We start from the raw sequence: 21,717 nt of genomic DNA on the forward strand, positions 1-21,717 counted from the left end.
ATGTGGTGAAATCTAAGCTCAGTGTCAGGAGGTCAGGAAACTCCTCCCGCTCTTTCCATATCAATGCGTTCAAATCAACTCATAAATGATCTACCACTCCACACGGATTAAAAGAGCAGACTGTCTGGAAATTAGTGATGCTTGCCTGTCCAAAATGCACTGGGACAATAGAATTACTAAGGTGTTCTGAGTGGTTTCTAGGGTAGCACAACCAAAATTTTGATATGCTGTTGAAATTATTTATTAGCACTTAGTTCCTTCTAAAGGCTAGAAAACAAACTGCAAAAGCATTGTACTTTTGGCTGGAGTGATGTTCATTAAAGCCATGGTTAGTGGCTCAGAATCAAAGACTAGTATCAAGTGGTTCTTCTATGACCCGCCTTTGCATTCTGAACTTACAGTGATTTATATTCCTCCTGAGGCTTTGATAGTTGATAGATGACTATCTTTCAAAGATGATTCAAAACTGACTGATGGCTGGATAGCACAATTCAGTGGTGGGACTCTTTGCACAACTCTTCCTTTATTCCCCTTCGTGCCCTTTTTACCAGTCCCTGGAAAGACATGCTATTATTATTATATTACCAAAATTTTTATTATTTCATGCAATAATTATTACGATATTACCAAAATAGCGGCAAGTGCCATGTATGTATGTATGTTTGTTTATATTTAAGAAAAAAATATTTATATAATATGCTATATATATTATATTATATAAATAAGTATATAGTCATATAAATATATTTATGCAGCATATACATACAAATATTTCTTAAATATGCATTTGTGTGTATTTAAATAAATAATAATTAAACATTTTATATATATATATATATATATATATATATAAAAACAAACTTTTATTTTGAGTGATGAATCGCTTGCGCTTGGCAGCCCTAATATTACACACACACACACACACACACACACACACACACACACACACACACACACACACACACACAATCAATCAACTTTATTTATATAGTGCTTTTACAATGCCGATTGTTTTATCACACACACACACACACACACAATCAATCAACTTTATTTATATAGTGCTTTTACAATGCCGATTGTTTTATCACACACACACACACACACACACACACACACACACACACACACACACACACACGTGTGTAAGTGTATAATATTAGGGCTGCCAAGCGATTCATCACTCAAAATAAAAGTTTGTTTATATAATATACATGTGTTTAATTATTATATATTTTTCTTATTAATATATATACAGTGAGGAAAATTAGCATTTGAACACCCTGCTAATTTGCAAGTTCTCCCATGACTCTTTTCAGGTCATAGACCAGCTCCTCCCATGTAGTTCTGGGCTGATTTCTCATCTTTCTTAGGATCCTTGAGACCTCACGAGGTGAGATCTTGCATGGAGCCCCAGTCCGAGGGAGATTGACAGTCATGTTTAGCTTCTTCCATTTTCTAATGATTGCTCCAACAGCAGACCTTTTTTCACCAAGCTGCTTGGCAATTTCCCCGTAGCCCTTTCCAGCCTTTTGGAGGCATACAATTTTGTCTCTAGTGTCTTTGGACAGCTCTTTGGTCTTGGCCATGTTAGTAGTTAAATTCTTACTGATTGTATGGGGTGGACATTGGAGGTGGACATTTTATATATTATTTACATATTTATTAATTTGTATGTATTTATTTTGGTTATACATTTTATTTGTATATTTATTATATTTAATATATGTATTATTTTTACATAAATATAGACTAAAATAATAGTATATTATACATTTTATTTGTTTATAATATTTGGTAATATTACTTTATTTTGTATAAACAAAATGTAAACAAATGATGTAAAAAATACACTTTATATGTAAATAAATGTTAATAAATTCTATAATACAAAAGGCAGGTATGTATATAACATGCTAAAATAATAGTAACAAAAAAACCTTTATTAATATAAAAGATGTGATTAATTCGTTTTTGATTATTGACCTAGAAATTGACCTAAATCTGAAATATTTCTTAATCATTCATGCCATAATGTTTCTCCCCAAGATTGCGTTTCTCTGTAATATTGGAATATAGCCCAGGATTTGTCCAAACAGAAGGAGCACAGTTAATCAGTGTGAAGATGCGTCGATTTTGTGTTTTACTGTCTGCCAAACCTCCTCATGTCCACTTCAATCTTTTTAATATCCTTAAAGGTCAGTCTGAACTGCGTCAGCAGCACACATGGTGACATCTCTGTCAGAAACAGATGGTTTACTAGTAAATAATTTGTAAATACCAGTAAATATTCTCAATTAGCAGCCACAGTGAAATCCAAAGCCTGAAGGAAGCGGAACATTTTACAGTCAGTTTGCTTACTCTTATGTAGGAGTAGGGGGAAATATGAAACCGCGCGTTATGAAAGATCGATAATGATTGATGGGGATCACAAAAAATGTATTGGTTGGATTTGTATTATTATAGGCTGGTTGGTTACACACACTGTGGACACACATCTGTGTTCAACTTCAAACACCTTATAAAAGTGGATTTTGCATAATAGGTCCCTTTTGATTTCATCTTCCAACCTGTATGCTATTTTTTTCTCTCAATGGAACACAAAAGAAGATATTTTAATATGTTGTAGCTATTTTTGTTCAACAAATGTCAATGGCATCCAAAACAGCCTGTTCCACTGTTGTCCTGTTCTACAGAATAAAGAAAATCATTCAAGGTTGGAATGACATAAGGGTGATGACTGATTAGTGTTGTCAAAAGTACCGACTGCGATACCACATCGGTACTGAAATGCTAAAAATGTGACGCTTTGAGCGCTGTCGAGCTGTTATCGTAAACACCTCTGACTGGTCAGTGTGCTCACGCGCTCATCGGATGTGCCTGTGTTTGGCTACAATGATCAACACACTGCAGCGGTTTGAAAGAACACTGAAGTGTTTGAAAGCGGGAGCAGGAGCATTTGAAAGCACAAACAGGGGTCAACCAGCTGTGTATCTGTCCAAGCACTCTGAGAAAAATCATTGATGTATTTTTACAACATGTTTGTGAAGCGCTGATCGTAGTAGCCAATCACATACATATTTGATGAGCATATTTTTGGCCGTCTCGAGTTTCCCATCTTAGTTTCCAACTCCCCTATAACAGTTGATTAAGTATTATTGTATTATGTAGCGCCGCACGCCCCCTGTGCAAGCAGGATGTCACGTTGGTTATGTGGACGGAAGTTAGCTTATTTTCATGAGCTGCGTAACATCATTGCGCCGCTGCACCCATGGTACGGAAGCAAAGTTCCTTGAATATGAAATGGGAATAAGAGTATATAGTTCCTTGCCATATCAGCCTAGAAAATCACAACATTTAATTTTCTGTCAGTCTTGGTACTGAAACGAAAGAAGAGTCAATTTTAAATAGGAAAAAAATCTAAAGTTTTTTTTAGTCATTTTTGAGCGAGATGCTAATGGTCTAATCAGATTCAGTGATCCATGCTAAGCTATGCTAAATGTGCTACCGAGATTGGCTGAATGGATTGGAAAACGGTAAAACTCAACAGTTTAACTGTAGGGGAGTTGGAAAATGAGCTTATTTTCAAAAAAAAGTGGAGTGTTCAGACCTCCTGTAATCACACGTCCCACAGCCATACCATAAATCTCATCAAAGGAAGAGCTGGGCATTACAGAAGTTAAATCGCCAGCATGTTACCTTTACTTTGCGGAGGGGCAGGTCTTTTAATGTTGAGTCTTCTAAGTGGTGGTCTCTTTACTTTACTTTTTTTTTATTGTGATTGATTGTTTGGCTGCAAGTTCAAAAGTCAGCCCATTTCCTTTGTATTCGCATGCCCAACCTTTTGTGTTCCTTGGCTCCATCTCAGGACTTTTACCATTGTCATTGTTAGGCTCCATGTTATCTGTTTTCCTGCGGCACAATATTTTGGCATGTGCAAACTACACACTTAATGTTACCCCAAATAACTTGAAAACTGAGGTAACACTTTATTTTAAGGTGACATAGCTACATGTTCATGCTATACTAATAACCATAAATTGTGCATAATTAAGTAACTAAACCAAACATAACCCTAACTGAAACTTATAATAAGTACATGTATTTAATTTATATTACTTGGCACTTGAGTATTTGGTTAATTAGAATGTAAATACGTCACCTTAAAAGAAAGAGTAACTGATTCTTGTGCGTTTTGTTTGAACTCTGTAAGATGTGTGTTGTTTGCTTGAGGGTATACAGGAAATCCGTCAAAGAAACACTGGGCCCCAAGGTACAAAGGTAAAGGAAATAAATGTAACTTTTTATTATTAAAACTTTTTGTGGTGCATGAGAACCTGGAGTCCCCTCCCTCCAGGTGTAATGATAGTGAGTTATGGGAGTTTTAATGGGAATTTATGGGAACAGGAAGCTTTGAAGTTGGATCTTGGACAATGATAAGACATCCTGCATGTCCACACTGCTTCCATGAGTGTGAGTTAAGCATGATCCTTGAGGAAATATAGACCCACTTTATTTGCTTTTATTTATGAATTTTTGTTTTTCAGTGATTTTTATTATTTTTAATTTTATTTCTTAAGATTACTGTTTGGTCAAAATGTTCTATGTTGTTGATATTATTATACAGTTTTGTGCCTTATCTAATATAAGCTTAATGTCATGTATTCAGTAACATTATATGAGAGAGTTTTAATTTTAATGTCATTTCATTTCATTTAATCAAATGTAATCAACTTTTAGTGATTTATATAGCAGGGCATAAATGGAGAATACGTTAAAGAAAAATTTAAAAAGAACAAAAATGTGAAAATAAATAATATATATGCTGTAAACTATGGGAGTGTACTATACATTAGCCAATTAACTGATTTGTATACAAACACTAAGAATAACATGATATTTTTGTTTTAATAATAATAAAGTTATATGAAATATAAATATTTAAATGGTGACTGTCATAAAAAACTTGCCAGGTTTATTCAAACATGCATTAAATATTGAAGAACATTAAAAATTATGGTGGATATATTTAGCAAAAAGTTAATCTCTAATGTTTTTCTGGCTGACTAAAGGTATTATGGACACTGGATATTGGTTTTCTATGGTAAATGTGACATTACATGACATTGTTTACTGATGTCTTTCTGCGGTTGTTCGAGCGGTGACATGATACGGATTTTGGAAAGTTGTACTCTATATTTGAACATACTTCAGATGCTCATTAGTTTTTATTTTAATCTGAAACTGATAATACGGTGGAAGAGAAAATCAGTTCACATGGGCTCCGCACTGCTGAGCGATCTTGCGGCAAAAAATGTTTTTATATGCATTGAGGAAAAAAATTAAATATTAATAATAATATATCAAATTTATTTATTATAATATATTATACAATATATAGTGTAGCTCAGCACCGCTGCTTCTCTTGAGCTGCACTGCACATATGCCTATATGCATTTCTGTCACTGGGGGTCTGGGACGGTACAAAACTGAAAAGGTACTAATATGTACATTTAAGGCACTAATTCGCACTCTTAAATTACTGATATGTACCTTTTAAAGTACTAATATATACCATTTAGGGGTGAGTAAGGTACAAAGATGTATCTTTTCACTTTTGACAGCACTGTAACACTGTCTATCATGCGTGCATTGGGTAAAAAAAATCTAATTTTTATATATATATATATATAATATAATATAAAACACTGATTGTGTGTGTGTGTATGTATGTATAATTCTCAAATTGTTTTTTTTTTTTTTTTTGTGGCGCGAGATCGCTCTGGTGCAGTGCAGCTCAAGAGAAGCGGCGGTGCTAAGCTATAATATATATTGTATAATATATTATAATGAATTAGATATATTATTATTTCATTTTTTTCCTCAAGTGGAATCAGTTCTACACACTACTATACTATACTATTTTTATACTTTTATGTAGTTCATTCTCTTTGAGTACTTGAGTGACTATAAGAGATCCGGTCTTTATGAAACAGAGGCTGGCGTCCAGAAGGAAACTTGAGGTTTAATCTTGGTCTTGCAGAGTTCCTGTGCAAGGACTCCATGGTTACCGGTTGCCAGGCCAACATTGTTGCTGTTTGTGCGTCAGAGGAAGTGGCAGATATCAGTCTCGGAGCAGGAATATGCTGCCACTGCTGATCCATGCTGACCTGAACCCCTGCACTGATTGGCACACATGACATGCACAAGCAGATTGTGACGGAAGCAGATCTGATTTGGTGGATCCACAACCAGTGCAAATGATTTTTGTTGCATAAGGCTCTTGAAATTGAGTGTCACTCACAATTACTTTTACAAATTCAAGTCAAATAGCTTGTTCTCATTGTTAGATAATGTGCTCTTTTTATTCTGCATTGTCCTCAGGGGTCTTTAATTTGAGTAACTGGGAGAAATGTGTGGATTGTGGCTATTTTTTTTACCCCCTATATATTAGTATATTTCCTTTGTACTTCTTTATTATTTATCATCATTTTAAATTATTATTTAAAAAAAAACTATTTAAGTAAACTTCATGAGTTTATACCAGTGGCTGTTTATAATAAACTTGCGTAAGTGAGCAGATAAATCTAGACATCTTAAGCTAGTATCTTAAACTGAAGCTGAAGATAATCGGGGAGATTTTGGGCCAATTTCTCCACTTCCGACAATCATAGGTAAATTTCCGATTATCTCGATTATCACGCAAAACGAAATGATACCCATTCAGAAAGCGAGGTGATGTAAGACTCACCTCCAGCTCACGGTGTAACATGTACAGTCCATGTTCACCCCGTCTCCCGACTTCATCTAAACATTTTTCTTTTTTCCTTCCTGCAGATTTTCTGTAAAGCAGTCCATATACTATAAACGGTATTTCCTGTGTTCAAGTGTTGTTTGTGAATGGAATCTCTTAGTGTAGAGGAACAAAACGGTTAAATCGAAATGTTTATCGTCATGTTTGTGGTCTCTCTCACACCTTGAAAATCTTATACGATTTTTAAAATATTTTAACGCGGCCCCAGCTTTACTCTTACATGGCGCTTATATTACAATGGCCAGTGTTTGTAGTTTCCACGATTTGGCTCTATTTATTGATTGTATATTTCATTTTTTTTATAGGATACCATCCGTATTGAAATTAAATTAATGCATGTTAAAGATTGGTGTGCAAATGGTAGCTCAGGTAATTCAAAAACACACAAGAAGAAGCATTAGAATGATACAACAATCAGCAATCACACATTCACATTCGGACGAGATTAGATTTCTCAGAGGATGAGTTTGATGAAAAACAGTAGGTCATTTGCCCTGGTATTTTTACATAGGTTGTGTGAGGAAAACACAGACTTGACAGATTCAAATGGGATTAAAATCGGAAAGTATGTTAACAAGAATTTCTCTAATGTCCTCCTGGAAAAACTAGTCCAGTCCAAATAGGGATTTACTCACAATTTTGTATAATGTTATAGTGCTACACTGTACATAGGTTACCAGAAATGTCTTCAGTGTTTTGATTAAACCATTTTGTGATCTATATAAATGAGTTCAACTGAAATGTTGTCTGCATACACCACTTTTAAAATGTCTTCTCACATAGAGCGCCAGCACACACATACACACCAAATGTGCATATTGACACTGATGCGTCAGCTATCATGTTTGCACAGACTTTAAAACACAGAAAAGTGACCTTTTTCTGCGTCTGATAGAGTACGATAGCCTTCTGGTTATCAGTTGAGTAATTCCAGAAGAAAGACGCTTTCAGCACCGCCTAAATCTGGGTGTTTAGTTCTTCAAAGACTGTATATGTCCGTAAGAGAGAGCGAGAAAGGGGGCTAGAGAAAGTTTGCAAGCATGGACGAGTTTAACAAATCTGGCTAAAGTTAGGACTGTATCCTAACCTTCTGCCAAGCTTTCTCTTTTATTGTTCTCGGATGGAAACACTTTTTCTTGAACCCTTTTTGTTGTCATCTGATATCAGATATTTGTTCTCATCTGCAGTCAGTTTATTTTTTCTTCTGTTTGTGACGCCAGTTGTATGAGTAATACAATGCGCATTCTTTCTATCAAACGGCACAAAAATGATGGGATTACCCATCATTCTTTCAGAATAGCCCTGTCATTATTGCGTTAGAGCCACAGGATAAACCTTTATTTTGCATCATCTGCTAATCTTTTTGGCTCCGGCTCTTTAAAAAACGATGCCAGTTGGTCAACAGAGGTGACACGGTTCATTAACTGGCATTCCCTACCAAATTTTTCCTCCGAATCTTTAAAAGGGAAACCCCAAGAATTTAGCCTAAAGGATTTTTAATTGTTTTAATAGCTTCTCTCTTGCATATTTTTGCTGTACGTCATTTAAAAATCCAGCAGAATATGAATGTTAAAGAGTATATAAGAAGACTTTGATGTGTCCATTAGGCCCTCGGGTGCTTCAGGGAGGCAGGGTGAGCTCTGGTACCTTCCAGCGTTTTCTCATTACGCTGCTGAACATGCCAGAACTTGTCTTCATGAGATCAACTGCAAACTAAAGCTTTTAAACTGCCGCTGATTGAGATTGATTGTGAATCACTGCTCTCTCCAAATCTTAGGATTAAGGTTTAATTGTAGTCGCAAAGTACTTCAAATGTATCTTTTGTCTTTTTGCATAGTTAAAAATGCAACACAAACATTTACTACTATGTAATTTGCGATGAGTTGGCGGGTGTCTGCGGTATTTTTTTGCTTTGCTTGTCTTTTTGTTGGCTGGAAAAGCTTGCATTACCTGCAACACTTACGAAAAACGTAAAAATGTATTTGTCATATATGACATTTTATTTACTATAATTGCTGTGTTAAACAACTATTTATTTTATTTACTACTATTATTTATTTTATTTGCTGTGCAATTTTTTTTAACCTGTTTTTTGTGTTTTATTTATTATTATATTTATTTTTGGCCTACCAGATGTTTCAAATAGCTATTAAATAAAATATATATATATATATATCTTTCACATCCCTCTTTGCAGAGAAAGCAAAAAAAGAAAGTGCAAAAGGCTGTGCGAGTTCTCTCAGAGACGGACGACACGATGTAAAACCTTCACAAGATGGTGCCAAGAACACTTCCAAAAAAGGTGAGCCGGTTCATAAAGATTATTTATGAGTAATTTAGGCAGGTCTGGACCTCCACGCTATTAATCTAATGGGTCATTGCAAGCAAGGGACAAAATGTCATAACGAAAGTGCGCCATCACCTTAAGATGGCACCCTGCCGTATCATACATGAGATTATGACGCCCCTTGGATCCAGTCACATTGCAAGAGTTAATACTATTGGCGGAAAGCCCAGAAAAAGAAATCAAGACAATAGGCTAAAACCTTCGACACACTGTACTTCAGGTCACCGATTCACTCATTCAATGTCAAGCGCATTACACTCGAGTAAAGAACATATCTACCAACTGTATTCTGTCACCTACCCGATTCAAAACCACCAAAACAGACGCTTTGTAATACAATACAGCCCACATTTCCTTGTTCTGTTGATGCGATTACAGGGGACAGGCAGAATCCCTAGTGGCATATGTGGCCGACATGGATATCTGTTCTCCAGCACACAGCCTGCATTTGCAAAAGCAGGCCGGCAGCACCTGTGTAAATGTGATAGTCTGATAACATTCACTTTTGTGCTGTGGGCGCGTTTGTGGTGTGGTGTTTGTTTGTACCTGGAAATATACTGCAACTCACAGAAGTTCACCCATTGACCCTTTGGTACTACTTTTTCATTTACTTACAATAGTGGTACTTTAAAAGGGGGGTGTAAAATACTTTTTAATCCCAGTTTAATATTCAAAGACAACATGTAGTCCTGTGCCAAGCGCCACTCATATTTTCCCCAGAATAGTTATTTTTGCAGTTCCATATGGTGTATTAAAAATAAATGTGTTTTCTTTTTGTTTTTTTCAAAATACAAATACAAATTTGTGTATAAACGTATTAAACATTCAGTTAAAAAAATATATATCAGGTAATATATTAGTGCTGTGCAATCGATTAATCACATCAAAAAAAGTTTGTTTACATAATACGTGTGTGTACTGCGTGTATATATATATATATATATATATATATATATATATATATATATATATATATATATAAATACACACACATGCATGTATATATTTAATATTTTTTTTTACAAAATATTTATATATAAAATATGTATATATTAGATAATTATATATTATTACATATATAATGTAAACAAACCCTTTTATATTTTTATATTATGTGTGTGTGTGTGTGTGTGTGTGTTACAGTACGAGCAGAATTATTAGGCATGTTGATTTCTGGAGACTCTAGGTAGGTTGCAGTTCTAGAAAAGGGTGGCGCTGGAGGCTAAAGTTTTCCTGATGGTTTCACACTTAATTCTTAAACTTCATTTTTAATCCTTTTGCAGTTAGCGTGTCTTGTCTTCGCGACCTGAATTTGTCTGACCTTGCTGACCCAATGAGCATTTCACTGTACAATGGTCAGGCCTTAACTCCAGTTCCTAATATTTCATTAGTATTGTATTCTTCTCATGGGAATTTAATTAGCATGGGCATTTATTAAATACAGTTAAATGTCTTTTTTGGCTCATTTTATCCTAATAATTCTGCACACCTCAATATAATGTGTTTTTCTTTCACAGCCTTCATGAACAATTATAACACTTTTATAAATTATTAAATACAAAATGAATAGTAGTTATTAAGATTAATGTGGTTTGGATTTGGTAAAATGTGCTTGAAAAAATATGATCAGAAAACGTGTGTATTTATTAATATTTACATTATATTATAATTTATTATATACATACATATTCAAATATTTTTTCATTTTTTTATATATATATATATATGTGTGTGTGTGTGTGTGTATATATATATATGTATGTGTATATATATATATATATATATATATATATATATATATATATATATATATAATATTAGTGCTTTCAAAACCGTTTATTTGTGATTAATCACATCTAACATAAAAGTTTGTGTATGTAACTCATATATTTATGTACATATCCGTACACGTACACACACACACACACACACCTATACCTATATATATATATATATATATATATATATATATATATATATATATATATACTCGTGTGTGTACACGCATATAATATATAAACACAAACTTTTATGTTAGTTGCGATTAATACACACAAATGTTGTCTGTATGTGTGTGTATACACTATATATTTGTATGACAGTATATAAATGTTGATAAACGTATACTGCGCTTCCATTAATAAGATTAGGTTTCTTCTGTGTTTCCCCAGAGCCTCCGGGTTCCGGCACTAAGAATGTTTTCACGCGACTGCTGAAAGTGGCTCAGCATTACTTTTTGGAATCAGGCAAGCACAGTACAGCTGCCAAATCTTCTCCTGCCAAGAGGAACCCTGCCCTCAGCCGCCTCCCCAAAGCGAGAATCTCCACCTCCTTCACTCATGCACAGGTGCACCTACTTTTATGACCATCTTTATAAATAAATCACACTTTGGCCTTAAATTCGGCTTCTGCATTATCGAAAATGACAATGAGATAGCAGCAACTTCCTTGTCTGTATCAGATACACGTTTGACACAATTGTTTGCTATATACTTTTATCTTGTATACATATTCAGTCTAAGAATTATGTGATTCAGGTTCGAACCAGGAGGAACAGTAGTAAACATTCCCAGAATTCCACTCTGGGTGGGGTCAAGAAGGAGCGACTCTCATCTCAAGATTCAGATGGAGGTGCTACTGAAGACAGGTGTGTGACACACAAATGGTAGAGAGATGGACAAGGAGTCAAGAAGCTGTCCTCTTTTTTGTTTAAATGGGTTTTCAGTAATTGGTATGTTTTAATTAACTGCAATTCCTCTACCTCAGAACTGTTAAATAAAATACACTTGAAGATTAATGGGATACTTCCGGAAAAAAAAAAGTTCATACTCAAATTGTTCTGAAACCCATTTTTTTGATGGAATTACAATTAATATGGATGTGCCACTTATATAAAATAAAGTAAAGTAAAATAAAATAAAGAAATCATTAATCTAATACATTTTTGTGAAATAAACATTTTAAGAATTTTTGAACATGCATTAAATAATATAATTATTTAAAAAAGTAAATAAAATGAGATTTAAATGTGTGTATATAAGATTGAAATGTGTGTGTGTATATATATATATATATATATATATATATATATATATATATATATATATATATATATATATATATATATATAATATTATTATATATTTAAATGAAACATTAACATTTTATAAAGCATTTCCTTTATCCATTTGTTGACAGGCATTATTCAATAAAAAAAATAAAAAAATCCTAAAATCCATCCCAGTTTATAGCACATTTCTGAGAGAATTAGTGATGTCCCGTTAGCGATTGAATCACACGTTTTATAAAAATATTTTTTTTTTTTATGATGCAGTAATAGTACGTTTGCATCCTTTTTGAAGCTTAAAGGCTCTAGTCCATATTAATTGTAATGGCATTGAAAAAAGCAGCCACCACATTCTTCAAAAAATATTTTTTATGTTGTACAGAGAAATAAAGTCATACAGGTTTGGAACGAGATGGGGAAGTAAATGATGAGTAAATCATAAAAGATTTTTTTTTTTTGTGAACTATCCCTTTAACAATGTTCAAGTAGTTAAAGACGGGTGGATGTCACCAATCAGGTCCTTGTGTTTTGTTTTTCGTTGTCACAGAGTGACATAATTTATGACTTTGTACTTTTGTCTGAGCAAGAATTAATCTGGTTCTGGAGCTTTAACTGTATGGGAAAATGCTTCTGGCTAGTTGAAATAGTTTGCGTGTTTAGCTCGCCTGTTTGCATGTGTGTGTATCTGATTATCTTTGTGCAGGAAATTCAAGTTCACGTGCATGTCATTGCGTTTTATTATGAGGGCTTATATTCCTTGTATTTCAATGCCACTACACATTTTCTAATGATTTCAAACCTTTTGAAACTGTGGATGCAGTTGAAACCTGTCATTCTCAGCAGCTCCTGCATTAGTGTCAGTAGAATGATTCTTGAGACCGAATGGGGTCACTGAAGGTCAGCTTGTGGATTTTCTAATTTGACATGATGAGGAAATAAGGGGGCTGTTTTCTCTGTGTGTGTTCAATCACCCAGCTCAGGTTTTCATCACTTCACCCAGATCCCAGAAAACAGGCTTAAATATCTGGCGCACAGGCTGTGTTGAAATACAGATATTCATTGGCTAGTCATGGAAGTACTCTATTTTAAATGTGTTTTAGAGTCAGAAAATCCAGATTGGCATAAATATGGTATTAGAAATTACTGGGGAAAAACTCGGGACCCAGAAAAAAAAGTTGGTTTAGAGCATAAGAAACAAATGGACACATTATTTTTTTTTATTTATTATATTGTATACATATGTTATGATATGTCCTCTGTAGTTGACATCAGGACTCAGTTGTTATTTTTTTTTTTAAATGAAATTACATTGCATGTATAGGCTAAAACAATGGGATTTATTTTTAATTTACGAATACATTTTTAAGTTTTAGGATTTTTTTAAAACAAACTTTTTTTAAAGATGATTCTGAGCTATGTTATAAAAGATATAACTGAATGCTTTGATATGCCATCTTACTTTATGCAATATGTGGGTAAAATGGCCATACATGGATTTTCCCATTCAATACAATGTATCGATATATTGCATCTAATTTGCATATTATTGTGTTCTTGGTGCAACATGTAATGAAAAAAAGAAGTGTAATGATGGGAGTAATAATTGGCAACATTTTTTATAATATGTAATATTTCATAGGAATATTGATATGTAATTTATTTCCCTATTTACTTGTTGTGTCTCCAAAATGCCTGATAAACATGATTTAAGTCCCGGTGTCCTCTACAGTGGACATTTATGAAATCAATGCCCTGTTTTGTAACAGAAAGTCATATTTTGATTAGAAACCCCATAGCATTTTCCTGAGATGTTGATTTATAACAAACAATTTGAAAATCAATCAGATTTAAATTATAATGACAAAATATTATCATACTTCCATAAGAGTGCTAAACATTAATGTCAGCCATTTTTAAAGACCAAGAAGTTGTTGTTGTCCTGGTGAAACCTCCAAACATTTGGTATCAGTGCAAAGCCCTGAATGTGCTCTATAAAGGACATCCTGACTCACAACTGTGATGTGTATGATGTCACAGAAACTCACTCAAATATAATGTCCACTACAGTGGACAAAAGTCTATTACTGGGTCCCAGGAGGTTATACTCAGTCATGTAGCAAACGCAAGTTGGTCTATGCTGCGCAAAAGCATCTAAATCCTTAAGCAAGATGCAGACAATTAAGAAACACATTTCATAAGGCATTTAGACTTGTTTTCAGTGAATATCTAGAATAGATTGAGTTGTCTCGGATGCATACAAAAAATATTCATTTAGATAATTATGAAAATGCATTTAGTTAATGTAATTATGCTGTTTAGTTTTGACTGATACATTTTAATGATTATTTGCCGGGAAAACTGCATACAAAACTGGTTTAATTAAACAATAACGTTTATTGAATGTAGTCAGTACTAGTTCTTAGTCAGTAGCATTTTCCATATTAACGTGTTGAACTTTTTGTTTAGTCATCTGTTACACAGTGCTGAAGAGTGTAGCTATGCTATATAATTGAATGAGGGTGTGTGTGTGTTTGTGTGATTACAGTAAACAGGGTGTATCATTTAGGACTGCAGGTGTAAATCAGTGTGTGTGGTGTCCTGTTACTTCAGTGAAAAAATCATTCTGTTAGAAGTGGAAGGGGTTTATGCAATAAAAATTAATGAAATTAGTGTTGTCAATTGATTAAAATGTTTTAACTAATGAATAACTGCTAATTAACAAATTAATAATTTTTATTATTGGAGTTTTTAACATTTTTAGATTGTAATAATTTCAGTTACTCTCTAAATTAGGGTATAAACAATTTAAAGACATCTTTTTATGAATGAAAGCCAGTATCACTGATATTAAATGTGCACTATGTAGTAATTTTGCAGTAAAATATCCAAAAACCACTAGACCAGTGTTATATATTTTGTTCAGTTGAGTTCTTACAATATCCCAAATGTTTCTATGAAAATTGCTATTTTAACTAAGGAGCCAGGACGTCTGAGGGCATCAATATCTGCATCATATCTGCGTTACCTTCGGTTTTCGGTTTTATTTGGCAGAAACGCTTTTCTCCTTAGCAGTGTGCAAACGCTACAGCAGCCGTTGAGAGAACGCACAGAATGACGTCTTTTTAAACACACTTAATATGTAATATGATACTTAATATAATACTTAGTATCTAATATGATAAACAGAGCTACGTTACCTCATACTCATGACCAGAAAAGCGGCAATGGCACCCGCGACTGTGTCCCGTCATAATAAAAGTCCCGCTGCTCGCGAGCCGTGTGTTGAGTAACAATCCTTACAGCGGCCTTGCTCAGCTCCTCAACCCTCGGTCCTGCTCTGCTTCATACTACAGTAACGTTAATAACCTCATCCGTCAACATGATTTCTGCCCTATGAGTCCTATCACGATTCTTTATCCTGAGGTGAAGACCACATCTCAAGATGCTGCGCTCAAACTTGGTGTCATCAAACTACGCCTTAGTTTAGAATAGGCGCCCTCTAGTGGATGGACAAACTATATAGTGCAGATTAATACTTCTACTGATTTTTTTTTTTTTTTTACATTAATGATAGGCATTCAACATTACAGTGTAATTGAAAGCTTGGAATTTCAACATTTATTATTCTTTAAAAAATAACTTTTAATTGAAGTGAACTTAAAATAGTCTTTACGTGAATACCATTATAATAGACGTATATGGAAATTATGGAAATAGTTTTCAAACCTTCTTAAATGCATAAATTATAAATGAAATATCAATTAATCCGTATTAAAGTTAGTTTTCTGTTACCTTTATTTTTTTGATTAACAATGACAGACATCACAGCCACTGGTTTATTAGGCTGCTACTGAACTCTAAGTTAATTATTTAACACATTATTTAACTAATTTAAGACTGCTCTTATGAGAATACTCAACAAAAGTGACATTCTTTGTGTTATTGTTTCTTCAAGCGTGAAAGTGAACTCGATTTTGGTGCGTGTCTTTCTGTGCAAACAGAAAAGAAAAAAAACGGTTGCTGCATTAACTGCGTTAAACTGAAAAAATTAATTGCGTGCATTAAAACGCTCGTTTTGACAGCTCTAATCTAAATACATGTTGGAGTATGTTGTATGTCCCTGAGTGAGTTTTGAGTACTGATTTCTGACTCTTCACAGCTCCAACTCTTCAGTCTGGCGGGGGAGGTCGGGGCCCGTGGGTAAAGTGGCCCGCAGGAGGAGTCGAGGTCAATCCGGACGAGGAACTTCCCTCCTGCTGAAGAATCGCAGCTCTAGATCTCAACAAACATCAGCTGAAACATTTGTGCAGCCAGAGAACAGCAAGACTGATGATTGTCAAGAAACCCAAAGCAGGTACTTATTAGTTTGCATTAAAGATTAATACGTTTGCTTTGTGTAGGCGCAGTGTAGACATTTGATCTTCTATCGTAAACATTTGTTTGGCAATAATTAATGCGTTTTGACATTCCCTCTCCTTTGGGATTGGATTAAACTGACAGGTGGCCACATAGGTTTGGTTTGCCAGGTTTTTGTACTCGTTGAAGATAGGTTGGTTATAATGATGCTTTAATCTGGGCCGAATCCCTCACATTGAAAGTGATTAATGCGACCTTATGGATTCTCTACATTGGAGAAGGATTTAAATAAAAAGCTCTGGAACCATGAAAGGTTAAACCTTAATGAAGAAAAATGGGAGTTTTAGGGTTTTTTTTCCACCACTTTCGAGTGGCATACCTGTGGATTAGGTTAATCTCAGTGAGGAAGTCAGAGTTTTTGTAAGAAATAAATCAGGGCTCGTACATGCGGTATATTTCACAAGCCATAAATCAAAAACTCATTAATTTATTTCATCCAGATATTTGTCAACTAACACTCACTAATCAAAAACACTAATAATTTAATAAAACTTTAAATATAAGGTTTGCTGAAGACTATACTTATATATATTTTTAAAATATTTCATATTGTACATTGGTTGTGATGCCGAAATTCTAGGGATGCGCTATATATCGGCAGCCACCATATCGGTATTGGCTTATTTATGTTCATTTATAATTTTATTGGACCATTAAAAAATTTGGCCGAAATATTAAAGCTGATAAATAATGGATTATTTCCTTCAGCTGAGATGCTTCAAATGATGTTTTTGAAATGCTTGAAATATGATTGAAATCACTTCAGAAAAGGAAAATGCAATTAAGTGCAACATGTGCTGTTCAAATCTGTCATATAGGCTACATACAATTATAATGAGAACATTATTATTGTGTGCTTCAGACATGGGTTTTAATGGTCAGACTTTTTTTGTTGTAATCAGGCTCTCATCAGCTTTCAAATATAAATCATATTGGCCAAAATGTTTATATATTGGTCATCCCTACTAAATTCACATTTACAATAGCATTTAAATGTTTGATTGTAGTGTTGTGCTTTTAATTTTCTTTAGACAAAATTTTAATATCGAGTTTTTATTGGTTTTCAGCTGTAATGTAAAATGAATTAAGTTACGTGTTTCGGAATTTTAATATTGGTGCATCACTTTATTTATCAAAATCCCCACCTTGAGAAATTCATCCGTGTTCATACTGTACAGACCTGCCCTGACTTTGTCATCCACTTTTTTTTCCAGTGACAAAGATAGCTTATGAGCCATATGAGAACAAAAATAAATTGTTATTATGTCTGCTTTTTTGGTCCCCGACTGTCACCATTTTACATCCAGCAATCTTTAACCTCTGGGATCAGGCGGAAAGGCTGTAGGTGTGGTGGAAAAATGAAGCAGATGCGTTGATCTCCGGTCAGTTATGTCAGCAGGCTGTATTTAAACCCTCAGGCCCCCAGAGGCCAATGTCCTGCCATTTCCACCTGCCCTCTTCTGTGGAAGGAGCTGACACTGGAGCAGATGAGTCACACCAGCTATGGAAACAAGCATCTGGCCTTTTAACTTTTAACATCCACCTTCCTGGTGCCTTTGCACTGTCCTTTGTAGCACTTGTAATGATGTCAGGAAAGAATGTGAAACTTTCTTTGAATGAGACTTGAAAGTTGTTGCAAAGGTCGTTTTCTTAGTCATAATAAAAAATAATAGTGGACCATGATGACGAGGGGTTAAGTACATTTTTCTGAGGGATAAACTTATTTCGTAAGAAGTTATGAAGATAATGTTGGCATAATGACACTGTCCCTAAACCTACCAATGTAAGCAAACAATCAACTACTTCAACTGCGCCTGGCATTAGAATTAATTTTTTCTGAGATGATTATTACACTTTACAACAAATAAATAAAAGCCCTGGTGGTTGTTGAGAGTTGCTATGGCATCCATCAACAAATCAAATGTAGATATTCGAATATATTCGAATACATTGCTTGATATTTGATATCCGTTCGAATTAGATTTTTTTTTTTAAATGACAGCCCTAGTGTTTAGTATTTGATGATCCATTTACAGAAATGCAATATAATATACATAACTATGTTTTCAGTGGTGTATAAAGACCTCACGTAATATACTGTTATTTTTTTATTACCTTAGAACAAGCCATTTCTATCTACATACACCGTGGGCCCCCTTACAGTAAAGTCACCATTTTGCGTCGTCATGTTTCTACAGTAGCCCTAAACAGACAAACTTCACCATAGAGCCTTGCAATTCACAACCTCACCACTAGATGCCGCTCAAATTTACACACTGTGCCTTTGACAGCGGAAACAAATGGATGGTGGGCCAGGCACATGTTCCAAAAGGGTTGTATTTAGTCTCTTAATGAGTCATTGGGTGTAATGTGCAATAAACCAATCTGACTCTCATCTCCCATTTATTTTAAAAGCCAGTTGTGCTTACTCCATGGGGGATTCACACCATAGGGGATTCACTATTTACATGGCGGAATTTGCGAGCGAGAAGACTGACCGCTTCTCCAGAGAGGAATTTTTATTTTTTTATTTTTTAATACTTAAAACTGTTTGTGTGGTGCTGAGCATGCACGTTGTGCAGATAGGCACATATTACTAACGCGCCCTTTAAATAACAAATACTGTGTCGCATTGTGCTGGCTGTATGATAGGGCCCTATGCCTGTGCGTGTGTTTAACAAACGTGTTGTTTCATTAGTTTCAGCATCACCTTCTAAGAATTTTAATCCTTTCGTGAACCAATAAAGCAGTTAATGCAGAGTTCAAAATGAGGTTCCTGAATCCTTGCCAGGAACATCTTAATTGCTACTTCGAAGCATAAAAGTGGTCTAACTACATTTTTCTTTGTTCACATTCATAGAGAATCATGCGAAGAGAAACTTATGCGAGCTAACTGACTCCGATTTCATCCAGTAAGTTAAAAGAAGGTGCTTGTGACACAAAATGTAAACATAATCAAACAAAAAGGAATTTGAGTCTGAAGGTTTTTGGCTTCACAGGTGTCTAATAACCGCAAACAATTTGTTTTGTTAATCTGCTTCACCTGGTTTGGTTTTGCTTTCATCAGATGTTAGCAATGGACATGATTTTTGTTGCTCAGTGAGTTTTTGTAATATATATTTTATATACATACTTTGAAAATTGAATTATTATTGTATAAATAGTTTAAAGGATAACTACTACTATATTCCTTCTTTAAAGTTAACTGTGCTTCTAGTGGAAATATTTTTTTTTTGTGCACTTTTTTCCCCACCAAAGTTTGCTTTCTTAAACCCGGCTGGATCTGTGGTGTCGTTCTTTTCCTAATCTTGTGATTACCAGACGTCCCACCTCTGAAAAGAGCCAGAGTTAGGGAGGGTATGTGAAAATCCTCTGTCCCTGTATGCCATGTGCGCGTCACGCTCCGAACGAACAGCAGAGACATGTGATCCCGTGCCCAGTGTTTGATCTTCCTCTTCTGTATCTGGTTTCCTTGGGCTCCCAGAGGGAAAGCTTACAGCATATATGTCAACCCTGAAAATGAAGTGATAGGATACATGGAATGGGATATCTATGCGTGTAGGTTCGTGCCGGGCTGTTGGATAGGGGTGCAATAGCCTTTGTCGTTTGCTCAGGTGCGATGGTTACGTAACATTAGTGAGCGTAAGTTGATCAGTGGAACTGATGATCTTATCTGATCACAGAAAGATTCAAGTGACCGTATTGGTGGCTCTTCTATAGGTGTTGCATAAACAACGCGAGTAACGATGTGGTAGGATCAAATCCAAAAGGAAATGCGTGTCGTATGAACTCCCATGATTAACAACGCAGAGCCAGAGTGGCGTTTATTTATTCATAGGTTCGCTCCTGATTTCCCAGCATCACCCTGCTGTTTAGAAGTCGGTGTTTGCCCCAGCGGAGTGGGTCATCAGGGAATTTTTTTCAGTCTTGTTTGAAACCCAAGTCCGTGTGAAGTTTTTTAAGTGCATGGTCACTCAGTTTTTATTAAATAGCCGGCCCCACTTTATATTAGGTGGCCTTAAGTACTATGTACTTACATCAAAAAATAAGTACAAAACAGACGACTGGATCTGCAGCTGAGAGAGTGTTTATGGGCGTGCATTTCCTCTCTCGCTCTAGTCACGCCCACGCGCACCCTACCGGGAGAAGAGCCCGTACGGCCCATACAAGGACCTTCCGCTCTATTAAAGTCAAGTCGACCCATACTCGAAAAAAACTCTCCGAAACTTGTGAGAAACCGGAAGGAGTATTTTTAACACAGAAATACTCCATCAAACGTCCAACATTAGTTTTTGAAACTTTGTTTATGTTTAGGATGGGAATCCAAGTCTTTAACAGTGTAAAAAGCTCAGTATGCATGAAACAGCATTTCACACCCCCTTTAATGAGGAGTGCGGGTCTTTGGACTTTGACTATTTCACACTCTTTAACTATGCAAATATTACCCAACCGAGGGGACCGGTCTGGATCTTTCTGTCACACAGACTTACGTACACACACACACACAAACTTACTTCGTCCTACTTTTGAAGGGCAGTAAAGATGCCACTTGAGTTTTCTTTCTCTTTCTGCGCATTCATACATGTATATTTCTATTTTAAGTTTGCAGTTTAAACCATTTGAAGAGTATTTCATTCATTTCACTTTAGGTCAAGTATACTTTGTGTAAGTCTTCATTGCATTTAAGTTTGAAATTGTTTAAATATGTTTGCATATCTTTAACCGACCCCAAGTGCGGTTGCTGGCTTTGTCAAAGGTGGCTTCTCAATATACAGTACAAGGTCCACCTAAACCACTATTCAAACTCACTCCCATTGTGACCAAATTAATACTAAATAAGGTTTAGCCACCTAAGTGTAATTTAAGCATGAGTATTTATAGTTAGTGCTGTCACAATTACATCTACGGTTTCCAAAAGTCTGATCATTTGTGAAAAGCTTTTACTGTGCGTGCTTTTCTTTAATTTAGTTTTAGTTTTTTGCTGGAAATATTTTAATGACAGCATACACATTTAAATAATATGAAATCATATTTTTATCCACATTTAAATGACAAATGCCATATTTTTTAACA

The 21,717-nt window shown here is 34.9% G+C and overlaps 1 protein-coding gene across 3 annotated transcripts in view; it reads left to right on the forward strand.

The window, feature by feature from the left end:
- Positions 1–21,717, forward strand: part of si:ch211-266k8.4 (TBC1 domain family member 10B) — a 77,073-nt gene that overhangs the window by 19,121 nt on the left and 36,235 nt on the right. For 2 of the 3 annotated variants that reach the window (XM_067436078.1, XM_067436077.1), the window contains exons 11-14: positions 9,012–9,116; positions 11,333–11,508; positions 11,699–11,808; positions 16,388–16,582. In XM_067436078.1, the coding sequence (XP_067292179.1) occupies positions 9,012–9,116; positions 11,333–11,508; positions 11,699–11,808; positions 16,388–16,582 (586 nt within the window). Of the gene's footprint in view, positions 1–9,011; positions 9,117–11,332; positions 11,509–11,698; positions 11,809–16,387; positions 16,583–17,951; positions 18,216–21,717 lie in introns of those variants that run through there. The other variant, XM_067436079.1, reaches the window with a different exon arrangement.

This window comes from Pseudorasbora parva, chromosome 25, assembly GCF_024679245.1.
Source record: "Pseudorasbora parva isolate DD20220531a chromosome 25, ASM2467924v1, whole genome shotgun sequence".
NCBI classification, from domain to species: domain Eukaryota; kingdom Metazoa; phylum Chordata; class Actinopteri; order Cypriniformes; family Gobionidae; genus Pseudorasbora; species Pseudorasbora parva.